Source organism: Schistocerca gregaria, chromosome 3 (assembly GCF_023897955.1).
Source record: "Schistocerca gregaria isolate iqSchGreg1 chromosome 3, iqSchGreg1.2, whole genome shotgun sequence".
In the NCBI taxonomy this organism is placed as follows: Eukaryota; Metazoa; Arthropoda; class Insecta; order Orthoptera; family Acrididae; genus Schistocerca; species Schistocerca gregaria.
In genome coordinates this window covers 537,063,382-537,086,748 of record NC_064922.1, presented here as the reverse complement: position 1 = coordinate 537,086,748, position 23,367 = coordinate 537,063,382, and the positions used below count along the sequence as shown (strand labels likewise).

The 23,367-nt window shown below is 39.4% G+C and overlaps 1 protein-coding gene across 2 annotated transcripts in view; it reads left to right on the top strand.

Annotated features, from left to right (window-relative positions):
* Positions 1-23,367, top strand: part of LOC126354192 (N-acetylneuraminate 9-O-acetyltransferase) — a 254,852-nt gene that overhangs the window by 61,801 nt on the left and 169,684 nt on the right. For both annotated transcript variants that reach the window (XM_050003647.1, XM_050003646.1), the window contains exons 3-4: positions 8,654-8,915; positions 19,891-20,010. In XM_050003647.1, coding sequence (XP_049859604.1) covers positions 8,654-8,915; positions 19,891-20,010 — 382 coding nt within the window. The remainder of the gene's footprint in view (positions 1-8,653; positions 8,916-19,890; positions 20,011-23,367) is intronic.

Sequence of the window (23,367 nt, the reverse complement as noted above, 5' to 3'; positions counted from 1 at the left end):
AATATGGCAGGTGGGCTAGCAGCTCCCAGCCAAGTGTTTTGATTGTATCCTGAACAAGTTTTGCTTTGTGTGCAGGTGCATGCTCGTGTAAAAAAATTACTTTGTCACGTCTTCTGGCCCATTCTGGTCTTTTTTTGATCAATGCATAGTTCAAATTGATCATTTGTTGTCTGTATCGATTAGTATTCACAGTTTCACCAGGTTTTAGAAGCTCATGATGCACCACACCTTTGATTCCACCAAACACAGAGCATTGTCTTCTTGCTGAATCGATCTGGTTTTGCAGTCGATGTTGGTGGTTGTCCCGGATTAACCCATGATTTTTCCCATTTAGGAATCTTAAAATAAATCCATTTTTCACCGCCAGTGACAATTCGATGCAAAATTGATTTTCTTTCATGTCTTTGAAACAAAATTTGACAAACGGTTTTTCTGTTTTCCATCTGTCTTTCATTCAATTCATGTAGCACCCATTTTCCACACTTTTGTATCTTTTCCATAGCTTTCAAACGGTCAGAAATTGTTTGTTGTGCAACATTTAGCACTGCTGCCATTTGCTTCTGACTCAAAGTATCATCTTCATCCAATATTGCTTGCAATTCATTGTCGTCAAACTTTTTTGGTGGTCATCCACGTTTTTCATTTCTGACATCAAAATCATTATTTCTGAACCGTTGAAACAATGTTTTGCATGTTGCTTCTAATAGAGCATGATCACCATATGCCTCAACAAGCATTCGATGCGACTCTGCAGCACTTTTTTTCAAATGAAAACAAAAAATTAATGCTTTCTGCAAATCATCACATTCTGGTACAAAATTCGACATTGTTAACACAATGAAAACGTATTATGTTGTTTGTTCCATGTCTTGATGTATACTAAATATCTTTGACAGACGTCATACTGACAAAATTAATGCTCGTTAACAACAAATGTTCCCTATCGACACATTTGTATCTTAACGCTCATTTTATACCAGTACACCTGGTATTTGTTTCTGTTGATTTGCTGTGTTCTATTGGGTAGGAACTCTTCAAATCAATTATAAGTGGTCTAAAATCTCTTACACTTCTGTTTTCTTCATCAGACGACAATGCAGCTTCGCAACTATGCATAAATTTCGTTATGTAAAATATTTTTCACCATCTAGAATTTATTCCGAATAATTTTGATTTTGTTGATTCACATTAATAATAGATTTCATAAAGGCTTCACCTAAAATTAATACTGAAAGATTTGGGCCTCCCATAAGATGACATGTTCCAGTTACAAAAGGTGTTGCTCTATAGATTAACTTACTTTACTTTACTTTACTTTACTTTACATGTGGCAACCATACGCCTGCTCTATGAGCCTCTTCCACTTCTGCCTGTCCAATGCTCTGTTACTCCAGTTGCTGCTGCTGTTCATCCTCATTGTGTCCTCCCGAATGTTATCCTGCCATCTGATTCTGGGTCTCCCTCTTCTTCTCCTTCCTTGTATTGTTCTGCTGAATGCCTTTCTAAGTAGTCTATTCTCTGTCATTCTTGCCATATGACCTGCCCAATTCAACCTTCTCCTCTTGAGCACTTCGACGATGTTACGATGTTTATACAGCCCTCTTAATTCTTCATTTTTTTCTTATTCTCCATTCTATGTTATTTTCGTCGTATACAGGTCCAAAAATTTTCCGTAGTACTTTTCTTTCAAATATTAACAGTTTTTGTTCATCATTCTTTCTAAATATTAATGTTTCACATCCATATAACATCACAGGTATAGTGGTCGATTGATATAAGCAGATTTTGAAGTTACTGCTAAGTGATCTTTTTCTTAGAATTATGATGAAACTAAAAAGTGCCTTGTTTGCTGTTGATAAATGGGCATCTATTTCTATATCTGTTCTGTTGTTATTACTAAAAAATACTTCCTACTTGAAGTGGTAAACAGTCTTGAAATTGAAATCGTCTACAGTCAGAGGTGCATCTTTTCTGGTTTTCCTACTTATTGGTAGGTATTTTGTTTTTTCTTCATTAACATGTAATCCTGTTTTCTCAGCAATTTTGTAGTAATTTTGAATCATTCTGATTAATTCTCTTTTGGAACTACTTATTAGTGCCACATAATCTGCATAGGCAAGTCTTGTAATGTTCACATCCTGTATCTGGATCCCTTGTGGACTGGTTTTAGAAAATTCTCTATCAATCTTCTCTGTGACAAGGTAATAGGTGAAATGGCATCCCCTTGTCTCAGTCCAGTTTCTCCTACCGGTGTCTTTATGCGACATAAAGTTTCATCAATGCGCATTTTAACTAATCTGATTAATTTTGATGGTATTTTAAATTTCTTCATTATATCTAGGAGTGTATGTTGGTGTATGCTATCATAGGCATTTTTAAAATCTATGAATAATGTGTGGACAACTACATTGAATTCCCACGCCTTCTCAGTTACTTGTCTTAGGATGAATAAATGATTTAATGTGGATCTGTTTCTGCGGAAACCGCATTGGTAGTCCCCAATCAGTTCTTCTGTTATTGGTATCAGCCTGTTTAATAGACAGCTAGGTAAGATTTTGTAAGTGATACCCAGTAAGGCAATTCATCTGTAGTTATCACAAACTAGTGGATCATTCTTCTTAAATATGGGGCACACAATTGCAGTTTTCCAATCTGCAGGAATGGTTTCTGTCTCCCGAATTGTTTCTATTAATGCCTGTATTTCTAATTCCAGTTGTGGGCCTCCATTCTTTAATAACTCAACGTATATCTTGTCCTCGCCACAAGCCTTGCTATTCTTTAATTTCTTTATTGCTTGCTGTATTTCGTGTACTGATGGGATAGTAACTGTATCAGCTGTATCAAATGTATCAGGTTCTTCCAATTTAAAGTAAGAGCGTGGGTCATTGCAGTTGAGAAGTTGTGAAAAGTATGTCTTCCATCTGTTTTGTATGTCACTTTTGTTGGTCAGTATTTTCCCATACTGATCCTTTATAAACTGTTTCCTTTTATTGAATTTACCAAAGGATTTTTTTGTATTTTGATACATCTGCCTTGTCCTGTGATGTTGGAAATCATCCTCTGCTTCTCTGATCATATTGTTACAGTATTCCCTTTTCTCTTGTCTTAGGGTTCCTTGTGTTTCTTGGCAGAGTTTATAGTATCTTTCCATCAATGTCATATTGTCCCTTTCTTTAATCCATGCATTCCTTGCATTTCTTCTTTCCAGCACTTTTTCTTGACACTGTGTGTTAAACCAAATTTTATTAGGTTGTTTTCTTTCACCTATGCTTTTGGAAGCTGCTTCTTGAATACAGCCCTTCAGGTGCCTCCACCTGCTTTCGGCATCCTGGGTTTCTGCATTGGTCAGTCTCGGTTTTGTTAGGTTGCTTTTAATTTCTTTTGTAAAATTTTCTTTTATATTTACTTTCGCCAGGTTTCCTATGTTATATCTTGTAATTTCTTCTCCATTTCTATTTACTTTCCTTTTGAGTTTTTCATTGTTGATATTATTAACATGTGGTCTGTGTCACAATCCACTCCCCTAAAGGTTCTGACATCTTTAATGCTGTTTTGGAATCATTTCTGGATAGCTACAAGATCTATTTGATTGACTACTTTTCCATCCGGTGATATCCATGTTCCTAAATGAATGTGTTTATGTTGAAATTTTGTGCTACTTATTGTGAGGCCATTTGTCATTGCAAAATTTATAAGTTGAACCCCACTCTCTAAACTTTCCTCGTGTGAGCTAAAATTTCCGATGGTTGGCTTGTAGATTTCTTCCTTGCCTACTGTGGCATTAAAATCTTCTAACACTATTTTCACATTGTGCCTACTTAATAAGTTGTATGTTTGTTCCAGTTGGCTGTAGAATTCTTCTTTCGTGTTGTCATCCTTATCTGCATGTGCATTTAGAAATGTAATGTCCAACCACTATGTCTGAATAGTTATGTATGATATGCTGTTATTAACATGTTTGAACTCCCTTACTGAGTCATCTATTGATTTATGAATGTAGAAACCAGTTCGAAATTCATGGTGCTGACCGCAGTCTCCATACATTATTGTCCCATCTGCTATTTTCAGTGAACCTGTTCCCTGCCATCTTACTTCTCGGAGAACTACCAGTTGCACTCTATATTTTCTTAATTCGTTTGCTAGTATTTCGGCAGTTTCAGGATGATACAGGCTTCTAATATTCCATGATCCAAAAGAGAAATCCTTGTAGCTTTGCCAGTTTTTGTTCCAGCGAATCCTGTCCTGTTTCTGAGGCTGGCATTGAGTATCCTGACCTTTTATATATATTGGTAGCCCTCTGCACAACCCCCAACCTGGAGGACCAGGAGTCTTGATTTTTGGGTACTCTACCCCTAGGAGGGTTGCCTTCACTGCGGCTGAGCGAGCCTCTCCTGCCCGTACTAGTTTTGGTCCACCCTGGGTATTTTATTTTCCCGGTACCCTCTATATCAAGAGAGCATTCCCCTATCCGTCACCTGGGTAGGTGCCCGATGGGGAACTGTTCCTTTTAGATTTAACAACAATTAGTAAAGAGCTTCGATTGCGTAGCACTGATAGTCACACATAAGTTTACCAAGTTCCAACTGCAGAACTGTAATATACTTTTTGGAATTCACTGAACAAGGCCTCAATCTGGGCGTTGGTACCTACTGCATTTCTGGGTCTTTTCATTCCAGCTACCAAAGGTAGACTGTTACTAGAAGAGGAGCAAGTTCTTTTGCATACATTATGTATAATCACATACATATCCAATCAGGTCCGATTGCCTTTCCTCTTTTGGATGATTTTAAGCAATTTTCTATCAAACATTCACTTATTTAGTGATTTTTGATTCTGGTGTTTGTGCAACAGTGCAAATGAGGAGCTGTAATTCAGTCTCCCTTGGCGAAAATGTTTTGGAAAAGTCAGTATTTTGGCCTTCTTTCTGTCCTCTTCTGTATCGTTGCTATTATGGACCCAAAGTGTCTGAACAGATGACTTGGATCTGTTCACAGGTTTAACATTACACTATAATTTCTTAGGGGTTTCTGTCAGATTGCTGTTTGATTGGTAGATAGAATTTTACGATTCAGTTCATTTAACTCTTTATAAATGCCTCTCCTTACACTAATTTAGGCCATGTTCAGCTTTTTAAAATGAAACTTTGGCTATATTTTACAGGGTAATTTTAGGATAAGATTTTTATAACAATTTTGCATTATTCTCTGTGCTTACTGTCCACACAAATCGCAATTCCATTGCCAGTGATTTGAAATCTCTCCCTAATACTTACAACATGAGCAGGAAATTTACACACTACATTCTCCAGATTTTTCCTGAAATGTTCCTGAGGTTTATTTCCCATTCAAAATCTTAAAACCTGCACGTGATGTTGTTGTATTATTTCTGGCCATAGAAACTTAACCACCATCAGTATCCAACCTATCTTTGCAATGTAGAAGTGTGGTTTGAAAAGTTCTCGGAACCACCACGAGAGATCAGCACTAGTGCAACGAGTTGTTCATGTGATATTCATTGGAATGTTGTCTGCAAACACGTGCCACTTCAGTGCTCTTGGGAAAGAGCTGTGGCAGTGACATGGCTATGTTGTTGTTCTCACGTAGTGATTTGCAAAGATGAAAAAAATTAACGCCGGTTTCCAGAATACACTGGGGAACTCTGCTCCTTCATATTCAACTGTTGCCAAGTGGACAAATGAATTTAAATTTGGTCGGGAGAGCTTAGATGATGATCCGTGTAGTGGTCAGCCAAAATGTGTCACTACTCCAGAAATCATTGCAAAAGTGCACAAAATGGTCATGGAGGATCGCTGATTAAAAGTGCTCAGGCTTGCCAGATGTCATCTGAAAGGGTATTTCACATTTTAACTGAAGAATTAGAAATGAAAAAACTATCCGCAAGATGGGCGCCACAACTCTTGATGCATGTCAGTACACATGTGCTGTTGTCATGGCAAAATTACACGAACTAAGGTATGAATTGTTGCCGCACCCACCTTATCCACCTGACATGGCTCCGTAAGACTTCCATCTCTTCCCAAAATTGAAAATTTTTCTTGGTGGACGAAGATTCACTTCAACTGAAGAATTGATAGCTGGAGTCGACAACTGTTTTGCAGGCATGGAGGAAACTCATTTTAGAGATGGGATCAAGGCACTGGAACATCGTTGGACCAAGTATATTACTCTACAAGGAGACTACATTGAAAAATTAAAAAAAAAATTCAGTGACGTAAGTACCTTTTTTTTATTTCGCTCCGAGAACTTTTAAACCACCCTTATATATTCCAGTCAGGATGTAGGATTTCATTACTATTAACATCTGGTTTCTGCCAGCATTCTGTCTCTAGTATTGTGTGAGCATTATTACCATTTACAAAGAAGATAAGTTTAGAACATTTTCATGGTTGTTCCTGCAATTTTAATATGTGCACATTCTGTTTATCTGGTCTGCCATGAGCACTTCTATCTGCATTCATTAGGTCTGCTATTTTCACTCTCTGAAATGAGAACATTTAACCCTGTAAAATAATTTCTCTATCTTAAAAGAACCCAAATGTGTTTACCACATGTACCTGGCTACTTTGGTAGTCACCTCCTGTGTGTATTGCATGCCAGATCTATTAAAAAGGGTTGCACAGTCCTCCACCCAGTAACAGAGTTTGAAAAATCTGCATTCAGGATTATCACAGAATCGCCTGAGTACCCGGTTTGAGTCTTCCTCACATTTCCAAACCAGAGGATCTAACCAGAGATGCACGGCCCTGTCACTATTCACCATTCTCACTTGGATGAGTGTGGGCTGGCTAGATCAAGCTTATCAAAAGACTTTGTAACATCAGAGTTTTTAGGGGAGACAATAGACATCATAGGTGCCACGGCTTATGGCACAGTTGCCTCAACACCGTCGCAAATCAGGACAACAGTCTGAACACTGATCACCATTGCAATTGCAAAGTGTAATTGGACAGTAGAAAATAACTCTCTGTACCTGTACACAACATCCATAGTACCTTACTTTCATCTTCAAAACTAATGCACCCAGTTACTAGATACAATCTAAGTACTGCTGCTTCACTGCTTGTTGGTACTGCTATGCTACAGATTCAGCTGATATGACACACCAGCACATAGAAAAAAGTTAATAAACAGTACTTGACATAGATAATTACAGATTATATTCACTTATTCATAGAAACACAGGAACTAATGCAGCCCTCCTACCCCCTTCCTCCCTGGAGCTGCTGATTGCTCTACCTTAGCAGCTGGACCTCTACTGTAGTGATGGACAATCTGAGAACTGTGAAGTTCCCAAGAACTAACCCCAGTTTCCAGTTCCCGAGAACCAACCTTCCTTCTCGTTCTCACTCATCAGGACTCTCAGTTCTCCCTCCTTGGGATTCTTGGTTCTTGAGGTTCACACGTCAGGGTTCTCAGATGTGTGTTCATTTTTGCCAAGCAAGACAAGATCTATGTTCTCACTTCTTGGATAGGTTGACATCTTATCATATGTGTAAGCCATTGATAAGGTCAAGTACCTAAGTGAAGTGATCGTGGATAAATCACTTGAAGGGTGATGATAGGTAAATGAAGCTCTTTTCTGATAGCAGGAAACTCTACAGAATTTGTATAGAGTATTATCTCCTAAAAGCTCTGAAAAAGTCACTCAGGAAGCAGAATTTTGGGATCTAAAATAAAGAAATTTCTTTTTATATCTTTTCCCTTAGTAACTGGATATAATTTTATAATGCAATGTGCAGACATGAAAATAATAATAATAATAATAATAATAATAATAATAATAATAATAATATAAGCTTTCCTGGATAGTAATGTTATTCTCTGTGGAAAAGAAATTAGTTCTGAGACTACTCCCTTTGATCTATGAAACCCAAGTCATACTGATATTTTGTTCACCACCATGAGAGACATCAGCAGTCATTTGGCAGGTTATTAACTGCTCCTTTCAAATGAGTACAGAAAATTCCTCTCCCAAATATTTCCGTACTTCTTGCAAACAACCATAGGCCACTAACCTCTTAAAATCTTAAGATTTATTTGAAAACTAAATGATTTTTTAATAAAATCTCTTTCCATCTGTTGACAACTGAAGACCATTGCTAATGGCAAAGGCCAGTCCTTAGCAGCTGCATTCCAAACACTGCCACATTGTTATGGATGTGTAATATTTTGCTGCTATCAAGGAGATAGTTCTCTCACATTAAAACAACTTCACAACTATGAAGCTTGACAGTCACTACATACAACAGAGCATCAGTATGGAAAAGCTCACTATCTTGGTTTATTTAAATGTATTAACATTTCCTTAATGTTGAATCTCAGTGTCATTTGTCAGTGTGAATACTACTGCCACTAGAGTACATGTGGTTAAAATTTCTGAATTTTCTATTAATGCTTCCATAGATTGTGACTTTCTATACTGAACTTCCTTTGTTCCTGTGAGCTATTATGTATGATGCATTTGTTACTGTGTGGCCTTAAGCATAAAATCTTCAAAAGATGCCCCATTATTTTCCTTAATGAAAACAGTGGAACTTATTGAAAAATTACATAGATTGTCTCAAAGGTACTGTAGGTTTGTGCTTGTTTTTGTGTACATTGAATATTTAACATTGTAACTTTTGCTGTTGCAGGGATACAAGACGTTGTTTGAGATATTTAGCATTCTGGGGTGAACATAGCCATTTTGTATTTATCGGTGATTCTAGAATTCGCCAGTTGTATCTAGCATTCTTGGAACAAGTTGAGCCACAAGATTCTTCACGGACAACTCTTCATCCTGAACAAATGCATTCTGATATGGCTTTCACTGATGCAAAGTTAAGACTGCGGGTGGAATTTGTTTGGAGCACTTTTGTTTCTCAGATCATGGTAGATGAATTTCGCAAGTGGAAGGTAAGTAATTATGTTTCAGTATTTCATGGTTAAAGATAAAGCTCTGTGTTCTGTCTCTTTAAATATGAGTGGAAGAGCAGAGTATTTGTCTTGATAGCTTTCGTTGCTGAACTAACTTAATGAAACTTCATTACAAGCAACTCATTTAAATTTTATGAACTGTGGAATTTTTTATCTATATTAGTGCTAATTAATTTATATAGAGACGTCAGAATTCATGTGATTGTAAAGTTCACTAACTTCTTATATTAATAACCATATTACTTGTGGCTTGGAGCTTTCAGCTCATTTAGCAAATGTTAATATTTGTTCTTATGTATTGGACGATCAAGTATAGCACTGGATGATCTGTTGCTGAATTATAAATCTAATATCCATTTCCTCAGTACCAATGTCAATAGTAACTTTTAATGTATCTTTTGTGCAATTCAGACAAAAATTCAGAGTGTTTATCCTGTGTTTGTGTGCTTATTTTTCCTCGTAGGGAATCAGAGAGAGATTTGTTGTGTTTTTCCACTCACTGGCCTTCAGTTCAGTGAGTGTATCACGTACTCATGTCATCCTGTCTGAAATGGAACCCTGCTTGATCTGTTTGCATCAGTTCAGAAGAGTATCCCTAGCTAAAACCCAGTCCCGCATCCTGTTCCTTAAGTGCTGCCTAAGCCATGGAATCCCCCCACCTCTGATGGCCTAACCATAAAAATTCATTTCTGTAGCTACCACACCTCCTTTCATAATGACCTTAATGTTTTCAGATTCTGCCAGTCCCTCTCCCCCACAAACCTGGTACTACAGAAACATACCTTCATGGCATGGACACCCCAGAACCAGCTCTTCTCCTTGTGTGAGATGTTGTTACTGTGAGGTCCCAACTACCTACACCGTCTCTCCCTAATTGAAACATTTGCCCTTGAAGAGCACTCAAGATACTACATCCATAAATTATCAAACTTGTGGACATCCTATTCACCACTTTGAGCATCACAACCCATCAACACCTAACATACCCACATTGAACCTCCTCGTCAAACCCTCACAGCACTCAGACAGTGTCCTGCTGATCTTTTCAATTTACGATTTTCCTTGAAAAGACTCTTCCAAGGTTCCACAAAATCCAGAACCCAAACAAATAACCAAACACTCTTGTTTACCTTTCCACTAAAAACCTTAATCCTTCAGAAGTTACACTCCTATCCAAAAGCCTTACCCTCAGTCCCACACCCAAATTTGGCCGTTTGAAACTCATCAAAGATTTGCTGTCCTTCTCCATATCTCTACAGTGGAAACACTTCTTTTCTACCAGTCCCTCAAACCAAAGCCAGTATAGTCCCTTTGCATCACCCAGTTCATACCACCATCCATGCCCCCCACCCCCACCCCACCCATCTATCCCATGATAATGTTCCAGGAATTTCTTACCTCCAACTTGACCTCACCATCCTTTCTCCAGGTCCCTTCCCAAGAACACAATCTTCTCAGCAGGAGTAATGACAGAAATTTGAAACCTGAAAAGAGATTTGATTTAATCATCCTCACTGCAGGCAAAGTCTCCACCACTGTCATCCCGGTGAGTGTGTGAACTCTTCATCACTTTGGCTTCATGAAGCGACTCATGTTAACCTTGGCCTTCATTCACTACTTCAGCCTTGGTCTATTGCCTTCAGTTTCATGACCTTCGCATGTAACTGCGCTCTCGTATTGACCATGGGGTCAGGTGTACCTTCGTCATTGGCACCCATGTCTTTCGATGTCGTCTTCCAGGAAACTGTTCCGTATTTACAGCCAAGCTCTTTGTTCTGTATCAGGCCATGGAGTACATCCAGTGTCACAGAATTTCAGTTGTGTCTTTTTTCTCAGACTCACTCAGCACCCTTCAAAGTCTATGTGCACTGTACACCAGCCATCCCTTAGTGCAGTGGGTCCAGGAAAACTGTCACTAGCTCACTCTTGGAGATGTTTCTATGAGTTCCTGGTCATGCTGGTCTGCTAGGAAACGAGGCTGCTGATGCTGCTGCCAAGGCTGCAGTCCTTGTACCTCAGCCCTCGAGTTCCTGTATTCCCTCCGATGATCTCTGTGTTGCTGTCTGTCAGGAGGTGGTGTCCCTCTGGCATTGTCAATGGTCCTGCCTTCGCAGGGATAAGCTCTAGCTTATCAAGCCTCTCCCAGCAGCTTGGAGGACCTCCTCTCGGCCCTCCCACCGGGAGGAGGTTATTTTAACTAGGCTGTGTATTGGGCACTGCCTTTTAGCCATTGTAATTTGGTAGGTGGCGCTACCCCACCACTTTGTACACAATGCGCTCAAGATTTATCTGTCTGCTCTTCCTGATAAAATGCCCATTTCTTACCCGTTTACATTCCCGCTTGGGTTTGTCATCTGAGTTAGCAGCCGTTGTAGCAAATGACACATGGGTTGTAGACTGCGTTTTACTTTTTGTCTGCCAAAGCAATTTGGTGAAGGCCCTTTAATTTTTAGTTTTGAACCTCCATTTCTGCATGTGCCTGTTTTTAGCTTTCTTCTATTATGTCAGTTAGTATTGACGTATAGTCATTATGAACTACTCCCTGTCTTCGTTTCTCTAGTTTTGACTTGTCTGCATATGACCCCAAATTTTTTTGCTCCCAGAAGCAAAACAAACCAATCAGTGCTATGATGAATCACAGTGACTACTTAACAGAATGCTTCCAATAACTGTCTGACTCCTCTACATATAAGCCCTACCATTGTGACCCCATCCCAGAAGTTCAACGTAACCTCCAATTCCTATTGAAATCCCTTATTCCCATCCCAAAGTCTCTCTATTGAGTCCATCTCCCTCCTGACACCCACCTTCTTCATGCTTCCCAAAATACATAAACCTGACAATCCTGTATACACCCATGTAACTGGTTATTGAGCTCCCATTTCTACTCGTTTCAGTTGATTCCACCTCCCTATACATCAACATTCCCCTTGGCACTATTAATATTCCTCTAGACACTATTGAATGCTGTCTCTCCTAACCCACTATCTCAATCATTATACACCTTACCAGTTATATCTCACACACAACTACTTCTCCTTTGAGGGGAAGGTATACAAAATAAACCCATTGCACAACCACAGGCACCAACATGACACCCTCCTATGCCAACCTCCATTTAGAGGACATCTTCCTAGACTCTCAAAATCCCAGCCCCCTTGTCTGGTTCAGGATCATTGATATCGTCATGTTGTGGACCCAGGCTGAAGACCCCAACCTTATTCCTCCACATCATTATCCCTTCTCTCCGATTCGCTTCTGCTGGTCCTTCTCAGGCAATGTGCCTCTTTCCTGGATGTTAACCTCCATCTGTCTGACTCCATCCTTACATCTGTCCATATTAAGCCCACTAACCACCAAAAGTATGTTTATTTTGGTAGTTGTGACCCCTTTGACACCAGAAAACTGGTCCCGTGTAGCCTGGGCACCCATGGACAGTGTGTCTATGCGGATGAGAATTCCTTTACCCAATATATTCAAAGCCTCAAGGATGACTTAACAGACAGGCAAGTCTGCAAACAGATTTCCCATGCCATGTCATCACACACTCCTAATCAACTTATCACTCCTAAAGAACCAGCTGTAGAGGACTGCCCTCTTTGTATCCATTATCAACCTGGATTGCAACAAGTGGAACATATTCATCAGGGCTTTAATTACGTTATCATACCTGGAAATTAGACATATCATGCCCATGATGTTTCTTACTGTTCCAAAAGTGGCATTCTGTCACCCACTGAACCTACACAACATTGTCGTCCATCCCTATGCCATTTCCACTCCGAATCCCTTGCCACTGAGGCTGTATCCCTATTCATCCAACCAGCCCATCCTTCTCCATTCCTGCCACACACTTATCCTTTCCCATCAGATGCAGGATGATCTGTGAAAGCATCTATTGCTCACATCAGCTCTACTACAATTCTGCATATTATTTTATGTGGGCATGACCACCAAGCAACGGTTCACCAGAAAGAATGGCCACTGCCAAACTATGACCAAAAGCAGAGTTGACCATCCTGTGGTAAAAAAACATTGCTGAGCACAACATGCTTGAATTCAAAGACTGTTTCATAACCCATGTTGTTTGCATTCTTCCCTCCAGCACCAGCTTCTCTGAACTGTGTAGATAGGAGCTATCCTGGCGATGTGTCCTTCACTCCCGTAATCCTCCCAGACTCAGTTTCTGGTAATCCACTGTCACCATACCCTCTAACCATCTGTTTTCTCTTCCTCTGTCCTTTCACCCTTCCCATTTCATGGTTCTGCATCATCTTCACCATGCACTGCACCTAACTGGCTGTGCTGCTCATATGTTGGTTGCATAGCCTGTGGATCTGCCACTCTTCCCTCACACATTCCTATTCTTCACACCTGCTGCCCGCCTCTGAGCCACTAGCTGAATATCTGTCCCCAATCTCTTCTTTTGCTTCCCACACCTTTCTCCCACTACTCATCCCACCCAACTCAACCCCACACCAGTCCCTATGCCAAACGTGCAATCCTGGTGTTATTTGTCAGCCAGCACAACGCAGGTGCACAGCCATATGTGCATGCCAAGATTTAACAAATTGGGATTTGATCCATCTGCTATATTTTATGCTCCCAAGAACAACGAAATTTTTTTGCTTTTTTATTCTGTGTCTAATGCAGTACACGTGCAATACACCATAACTACAGGAATATGTTAAATTGTTATGTATGCAAAATCTTATTTAAATATATTGCTCAGTTGTTTACATTTATGTCCATGAGTATAATGATGCAGTTGGTTTTACTGAAAACCTGAGTAATTAAAGTGACACCTATTTAAAGTTTTGATTACGTTATATAATAAGAAAAACATGGCGACCGAATAAGCAACAGAGGAGCTATTGTTACCACACGTTTGAAAGCAGGTACTCCCAATTTTTTGAGAATGTATTTGGAATCATCAAAAAGTAATTACCTTACAAAATATTTGACATCAAAAGTTCAGACCCTCGAACTTTCAATCACGTATTTTGCTTTAATTACTGCAAGATTCTAAGCTTTAATAATAGACTTTTATTGCTGTATTTTTTTCTAAATCTGACAACACCACTTATTAATTAATTCAGTCAATAATTATGATTTCAAATAATTTAGGCTCTTAAAGTTTTTATTTCATGATGAATGCCATAAACAGAAATAGAAGATTTCAAAAACTGTTTGGTAATAATGTTCCATGTACTTTGTGAATTATTGTTGTGAAACAAATATTTTAAACCAAACAATAGCAAAGTGTTAAGATTCCATGACAGATAGTAGAATCTAACATAAGTGAATTACAGAGCATCACGTAATTTCAGAATTCACATAATGCTCTTATCCCAGCCTTCGTGTAGCAGCCCTTATCCCAAAGTCTGTACTTCATGGCTTGCCAGAAAATAGACAACAACTATGTCAGGTCCCATAAGACTCTGTGGCCAGCTAATGCATCGCTAACATTTCTGTCCGATTACAGCCAGTCAGCAATTGGATAACATTTACATTTTAGTAAAGTATACTCCCAGAGTTTATATTTATTTATATATTTTATTGTTATACTGGTATTATTGTATTATAATTATATTATTTTATTTATATTTATACCATTCACATCTCTGTGTCTGATTGCATTGCTTAATTAACATCAGTGTGTCACTTGGTGTGGGATCCTGCATGGTACTGTCATTATGTTCAAATTTCTGTGTCATGAATACTGCAGCCCAATGATAGATGTAGAAAGTATGCCTGCCAAGACTGTGTAAATGGTTTCTGTGTTTAAAAAATCTTGGGTGGACCAATTAACATCCATTCTGAAAGTGTTAATGACCTGCAAACTATATTTATTGCACAGTGTTAGACATGCAACAGTAATGTAAATCATTTTATTTGTGCTGACACAGTCATGGTTCCATCATAATTAATTTTGCCACAGTGAACATTGACCAAATTTGTTTAAGTTGCTTAGTAGTTGGGTGATACTCCTTCCTTAAGGGATTACAGCGAAAGAGATGCACTTCCATTTACCTGTATGTAATGTGAATTGTGAAACTGGAACTTGACATCAGCTATAGTACAGTGGAAATATGTTGAGATGAAAGACCTTTAGATTTCATTTTGTGTCCAGCTTACATCATCTGAACTTCTCCTACCTGGCATGAGTTCTCAGTATATTATCTCAGTTATGAGACTTCAAGTTTCTGCAAAAGAGACTGCAACAGAACAACAGGTAAGTGGAAGATCACAGTGCACAGAGCTTCTGACAGTGTTGAGTGGAATACACTGTATAAATTCTAAAGGTAGCATGGACAGAATACAAGGAGCAAAAGATAATGTACAACTTTTACAGAAACCAGACTGTAGTTACAAGACACAGAGGACAGGAAAGGGAAGCAGTTGTTCAGAAGAGAGTGAGACAATGTTGTTCTGCCTATAAATTGAGTGAGCATCAGTGGGAACCAAAGACAAATTTGGAAAGGAAATTCAAGTTCCAGGATAAGAAATAATAACATAGAGAGTTGTCAGTGATACTGTAATTCTGGTAGAGATGGCAAAGCACTTAGATCATCAGTTGAACAGCTGTAATATGAACATAAACATAAGTAAAGTGAAGTTAATGGAGTGTAGTAAAATTATATCAGATTAATTGTAAGAAATTAATATGGTAATGAAACACTAATAATAGTAGAAAACATCTGCCATTAGGGCATCAAGAGGGGTGGATGAAGTAGAGATGGTCTAAAATGGAGACTGACAATATCAAGGTAATCTTTCTGAGGAAGAGAAGTATTACGTAATAATATAAATTTTGGGAAGTTCTTTCTGAAAGCATTTGACTGGAGTGCAGCCTTACATTGAAATGAAATTTATCTGATATGCAGTATAGACAGGTAGCGAATAGATGCTTTTGAAATGTGATGATGCAGAAGAATGGTGAAGATTAGGTCTGTGGATCGAATAACTAATGAAATGTACTGAATCAAATTGGGTAGCAGTGAGTGTTAAGGCACAACTTTACTAAAAGATGGGATCTGTTGATAGGACACAACCTGAGGCATCAGGAGACAGCCAACTTGGTAATGGGTGGATGTGTGGGGGGCTTAAAATTGTAGAGGAAGGCTAAAGTTTGACTGCAGTAAGCAGGTTCAAATGGATGCAGCTTGCAATAGTTACAGAGACGAAGCAAACTGATTGGTTCAAACCAGATTAGACAGCTGCATTGGCTTCAAGAAAATGTCATTATACTGCCCTCTGGTTTCTGTACAAGATGTAGATAACCTTTCATTCCCTGTATTTTATGACTGCTGCCTTCAGAATTTAAGTCTGTTCCAGTTAACATTGTCAAAATTTCTCTCTGAATTTACAGATGCTGTAAACATAGGTTTGCCCTTCTTCAGTGTACCATTTAAGATAACTTGCAGCATCAGTATTACCTCTCACGTTGTTACATTTCTCCAGAGCCCAAACCGATATTCGCTGATGTTGGTTATTTCTTCTGTAAACTCTCACATGCCTGGCGGAACTAGTTACAGTGGTTAGTCCTCCCCAGGACCTTAATACACTAATGGCATCCAAAATGCAACACTAAGAAACACTGAAGAAATCACAGACAAATTGATTTGGGAGATAATGTGTTATAAAAAGATCAAATGATGGAAAATACAGCCCCATGTGAACTGGAGAAGATAATGAAATCAGTATTGAATGTTGCCGCCATTGCTGGCTACAAATGCTGCTACATGCCTCGACATTGAATCAAAGAGGCTTGGATGTGTTGTTGGGGTAAGCAGTCCATGCTGTTTCCACATATTGACAAAGTTGATCTGGTGCAGCAGAGGTAGTGTATGCCAGAACAGTTGTTACACTGTCATTGAGCAGACATTTTCAATAGGCAAGAGACTGGGAGAACAGTGAGGCGAAGGTACCTATACAACCAGATGGGTGATGAAGAAGTCTTGAACATTGCATGTCACGTGTAGTCCTGTGTCATCCTGTTGCAATGTGATGATCGACAAGCTCCAAAGGTATTGAAAGACAACAGGTGCCAACATGTCAGAGATGTAACTCTGGCTGATTAGTGTACTGACAATGCTTCCTAGGGGTGTGCAGGAGTGTAATCCAATACCGCCCCAAACCATAATACCAGGTGCAGGACTAGTACGGCAATGCATAAGGCAACGGTTCAACAGTCTCTCGTTGTCTCCAGACTGTAATCCAACCATTGTAGTTATGTAGGTAGAATTGGGATTTGTCGGTAAAAGCAATGTCATTCCATTTGGTTGTCCATGCCCATCGTACATCACACCATTGTCAGCGCAAACACCTGTGGTGTTAAATCAGTAGTAAATGCATCAATGGACACCTTGTAGACAGTTGAGTTTGCTGCAAACAACCTCAAATGCTATGCACAGACACTACTTGTGCAACAGACCAAATTTGTTGTGATGTTGTTCGTGATTTTCCAGAGCAATCCATCACTGTCGTGCACACAATATGCCTGTCATCGCGTGTATTCGTGCAATAATGTGAGTGCAGTTGGCCCTGTCAGTTCATCATTCCCTCCTGCATCCGGCAATTAGAGATCTGCATCACAGTAGCTACTTTCCATCTTACATGTTCACTGTTTCTGTGAAAGATAATCCACAATACCTATAGACAACTATTCTTCCTTGGTCGAATTCAGAAACATGTTAGAGAGATGCTCACTGACCTCTTTGAGCCATATTGAAGCTGCTTACGCAGAATGGCCCCACGAAAGAACAATTCCAGACAATTCCAGCACATCCACACAGCCTACTGTTCTACCTTTACAATTTGAATCTAAGTGAATGGAGAATGAGTTTGAATTGGACAAGACTGGGGGGAAGAATTGCACTTGTCTTTGCCAAAGGCAATCTCAGTAAGCATGTTTGGATAAAGATTTAAAAATTGATCTCTGAATATCAGCTCCAGCTGTCTTCATCACAATCCCAAAAGACTTAATCGTATTACATATTTTGGAAGTAGCTGTCAGCATGAATATCCCACATTTGTTTTTACTTGTATGTTGTTGCTGCCTGTCTTCCTACATTGTGCACAGCTTGCTTAAAGAGCTAAATTACTCCTTTGGACATTAAACTGAGTCTGCTGATTATAGAATAGTCCTTGTAATCTTAGTAGTGCAAATGAGATGATTTGTGTTCTACAGAATTGATTTGTGAAGAGAGAAATAACTTTTTTATTATTTTTCTGGTGTTTCATCAGATTGACTGACTGATATATAAAGGTTGAAATTCCTCCTTTTTTGTTGTTTTGCTGTATTTCTTGTTCCATTCGACAACAGATAACAGTTATATCTCTCTGAACTAGTCCTTGCCATATCAGTTATGGTAGCGCCACAGTATCATACTTAAACTTCTCAATATCTTCAGCTAATTCTTTTATTTTGCAGTTCTAACACTATTCACAAAAATACAACAGTACAAAAGGCTGAAGGTATTGAATAATGGATGAGACCTACTAAATGCAAACTTGGCAAAGAAAGGAAAACTATACAAGTGTCACCTGTTCCATGTCAAAACATCTCTTCCTTAACAGTCTCATGACCCATGGATGCATCTATAATAGAAAGCAGAAGTTGTCAAAATATACTGGAACCCATACCAGAGCTTTTATTGACGGACAATATCCTCCCTAGTTCATCCATAAATAGATCATCCTTGTCATTTCCTCATCTGACATCAGTTCATTTGTTCACCAGCTACCGACCAGCAGTTCTTTGATCATCCAGAACTACACTGTCCTTAAAAAGTTCAACCACATCGTTCACTAGGTCTTTAATTACCTCTCACCATGTCTTTAGATGAGGGGTATCATATCCACATTACCCAAAGTACTGACCCACCACCTATCCAACCTGCAGAATATCATTGTCCATCTCTACTGCAATCCTGCTCCCAACCTTGCACCTCATGGGTCATTCCTTTGTGATCGGCCCAGGTGAATGGCCTGTCCCATACACCTATCCACCATCTCCTACTGCAGTCCAGTTGCAGGCACCTCCTACCCAATAAAAGACAGGGTTACATGTGAAAGCAGCAATGTTATGTACTCGTACCAGCTACGCACAGGTGCTGTACAAGGTACAACAGCTGTAGGGAAAAAAAAGTGATCTAGGAAGTTTCAAATTTATTTATATAGTTCCACTCTTTGATGACAAAGATCTGTTAATAACATATCATAGAATAACAACTTTAGTATAGTGGGATGTGTTTTACAAATATTTGAAGATGGTCACTACAGACCAATATTGATAGTCTGATGATAGTGTTTATGATCATAGACTAGAGTTAAAGAAACAAAAACAACTTGTAATATACAGTGGAATGTGCTCAGAGCTAGTGTGAACCAGTTTTACAAATATGGCGAGGGTAGCAATTCACAGCATAGGAGAATGGTGAGATAGTATCAAAAGCTAATGGCAGCGTATTGAGGGATGAGGCAGTCCAGGTGAGGGTGACTGTATGTTGATAACCTAAAACTCAAATCACCTATGACTGACAGTGTAATGTTGCTATATATTTGACTGGAGGAAGTATATTTACAAATTCCATGTAACCTCCCATACCTTACCAGTCAAGTTAAGTATAAACATCAATAATGTAGCCATGTGGTCTAATAAATTTCTCAACACATTTGTGGTGCTATTTCTCAGCATTAGTTTATGGGTTCAGTTAGCAAACTGTTACCTGCAGAGGAAAAGCACTCTTCCTGAAGCTTGGAATTATACACAGCAGCTGACAGTTCAAAGATGTGCTTGCAGGGTCTTTTAAATTTTAACCCTCAAGTAGTCACACAGGAAATTTCTGAGTTTATGTGGAGGACTACAATTCTGCGTGGTTAGGAATGTTTATTATTTTTTCATTATCTGCAGTGTTTCGTTGTGATGGCTATGTAAATATTGTTGCAGGATGAAGATGATCCACCAAATGTGATTGTTGCTGGCAATGCCTTATGGTCAATTAGAGCATCTAATGCATCTGTTCAGGCATTAGAAGAGTATAAAAATAATTTAACTTATCTCGCACAGGTACGTATCTTCCAAAAAGAGCATTTTGATAGTCATAATGTAACATCAGTATAAAATATAAAGGAATTTCCAAGATAATATGTAGATAGCATTTCACTCATACATCATCTAAGCAATTGGTACCACATTGTTATATTTTGTAAATGCACAACTTTGGATACCCTATGTAGAACTACTTGTCAGTCTTTGCACTCTGCTGGTATTAAGTTAAGGTGCAATTGGGTATTATCATACTGTTTCTTAATTCAGTTTTCCCTTAGATAATTGCATCAGATATGAAAAGCCTGAAATTGCAGCTAATAGCTTTCTGTTGAGGGCAACAACAGCTGAAGTAATTCAGCGGAAAGTGGTTTATTTCAGAAGCGTTCTCAGCTAAATTGTAATGTACAACATGGACAGCAACAGTTCTATTACGCTCTCTTGGGAAACTTCAAATATTTGTGTCTGTAGATGATTCTCTATTCTGGATGACTTGGCTTGTCACATATGTCAGAAAATTTTCAGTCTAGTCACAAACATAGTCAGACATACCACAGGAAGGACATGTCAACATTGTACTGAATCGAAAGCTTTCTAAAAGTGCCAAATCAGCATAGTTTTCTCTGTGATTAGCACTAAAGATGTCATGTGAAGAGGGAGAGTAGGGTTATGTATGAGCGATGTTTTCGCTACCCCTGCTGATTTCCATGAAGAAGGTTGTTTTATGGTAGGACAGTCATAATGTATGACTTGAGAGCGTGTTTTTGTAGTTTTCATTTGAACTGGTCAGAAGCCCTGTGATCAGTTCTATTTAATTTTTTTGTAGATGGGTGTAATACATGCCCTGTTCCAGCAGCAGAGAACTTTTCTCAGCCCAAAGAGCTCGTGGTAAATTATTGTCAAGATGAGAGGTAATTCACATGGAAATACTTTTTGACAGGGACTCCTTAATGGCTTGGTACATAGCTGAGTTCTGAGATTTTAAGCTGCTTTGTAACACTAGTAGTACTGACTACAATGCCACTAATCATAGCAGCAGCACGGATGTTGAATGATGGCTACATTCCTTCATTTTTCCTTTGCTTGGGAATATTAGAACATACTATTCAGCATTCTAGCTTCTGCATTTCTATTTTTTTTCCTTTCCTATCCCATCCACAGGAGTATGCACAGTTTATTATTATTATTATTATTATTATTATTATTATTATTATTATTATTATTATATTATTAGTGGTGGTAGCATCATCATCATCTTTTCTCCCAGTGACGGCCTACATCTCATGAGGTTCTGGGGCTGAGAGGGCGATACTTGGCTAATATTTTGCCATAACAGTTACTCAAGACTTCAAGGATTGTCAGGCTGTAGACCAAGGGACATCACTACCTTCTGTAATTATTGTCAACTGTTTGTTTAAACTTGAGGCATAATTCATTATATTCCCTTCCTGAATCAAATTTTTCTAACTGTTGTCGAAGAAATGAGATAACGTATTCCATATCCATTTTACAGTATGCACAGACTTTCCTGCTTACTTTTTTAAATCTTGTGCCTTGGTGCTTTTTGCTGCTACAATTGCATCATGACCTATGATCGATATCTACATTCATACTCTGCAAGCCGCCTTACAGTGCTTACCATACAAAGAAGTCCCTTCCACACAGCCTAGTAATCCATGGTCGTCGCATCTGCAGTGATGAGTGCCCCCTTTCAAAATATACTGAGGGTCCCGCTGAGGTCTTTACAGACCATAATTATCTTCTCAACCTTGTACAGAAACTAATCTCCCCTGCCTTATCTTTCCAGTCTCCCAGCGCCTCTCAAAGTCCCACCATCCGGCCACGAAGGAGCATTCCCCACATACCTCAGTACAACCTAGGACTGGAGCAACTGAATTACATTCTCCACCAGGGTTTCAACTACCTCTCGTCGTGCCCTGAAATGAGAATTGTCCTGCCCACTATCCTTCCCACCCGTCCCACAATGGTATTCCGCCGCCCATCGAACCTACACAATATACTCGTCCATCCCTACACAACCCCTGCTCCATACCCCTTACCTCATGGCACCTACCCCTGTAATAGACCAAGATGTAAGACGAGTCACATACATGCTCCCACCAACACCAACACCTACTCCAGTCCGATCACAAACATCACCTATCCCATCAAAGGCAGGTCTACCTGTGTAACCAGTCATGTGAGCTATAAGCTAAGCTGCAACCACTGTGCTGCATTCTACGTGGGCATGACAACCAACAAGCTGTCTATTCACATGAGTGGTCACTGAGAAACTGTGGCCAAGAAACAAGTGGATCACCCTGTTGCTGAGCACACTACCAAACGTAACATTCTTCATTTCAGTGATTGCTTCCCACTAAAACCAGCTTTTCTGACTTTTGCAGGTGAGAACTTTCCCTTCAATATATCCTACATTCCCGTAACCCTCCTGGCCTCAACCTTTCCAAGTCATTGTCTAAACCCATCGAGCCTCCCGGTTCCCATTCCAGCACTATACAGCCCTTATTTCACTGTCACACTCAGTCTTTTTACTAATCTCTTTCTGCTACCCTCTCTCCCCACCTCTCCCCCACGTCTAACCCCCTGCCCTACTCTCTCCATCTCATCCCTGTGTGCTCCCTAGCAGGATTGCACTGTCCGCCACCCCTACCCTCCTCCTTACCTCCATGCAGCCGCCACTTCCATCAGGTACTGGTGCTGCTTCTCACAGTGTTGCTGTAGTTGCCTTAGACTGTGTGTGTGTGTGTGTGTGTGTGTGTGTGTGTGTGTGTGACTCAGCATCTCCACTATATGGTAAGTAGCATCTTTCCTTTTCATAATATTATTACATTCCATCCTGGATTTTCCGTTATTAGAAATATGAGGTGGAATCAAAAATTTTTGGGAATGGTGCTGCCATCTGGGAAGTAGGAGTAGTAGATATTTGCACCACTAGGTGGTGAGAGCTGCATATCTGATGAGTCAGTGTGCGGATGGCATTCAGCTGGGAGGACGTGTTGGATGTGCACAGTTATTTCCGTAATACTCTGTTAAGTGTGTGGCAATTTTATGATGGACCCGCGAACAGAACAGCTTGTGTGTATCAAATTCTGTGTGAATCTCAAGAAAAATTCTATGGAGACCCTTGCAATGATTCAACAAGTGCTTGGGGGACAGAGCATGAGCCGTACATGTGTGTTTGAGTGGCATATTCGGTTCAGGGCCAGCCGTATAGACATCGAAGATGATGCTGACACTGGAATGCCTATAAGCCGCACAATGCCAGACATTGTTGCCAAACTTCAACAATTGGCTCGTGCGGATCGCCATCAAACCATTCAAGACCTTACGGATTAAGTGGGTATTGGTTATGGGACA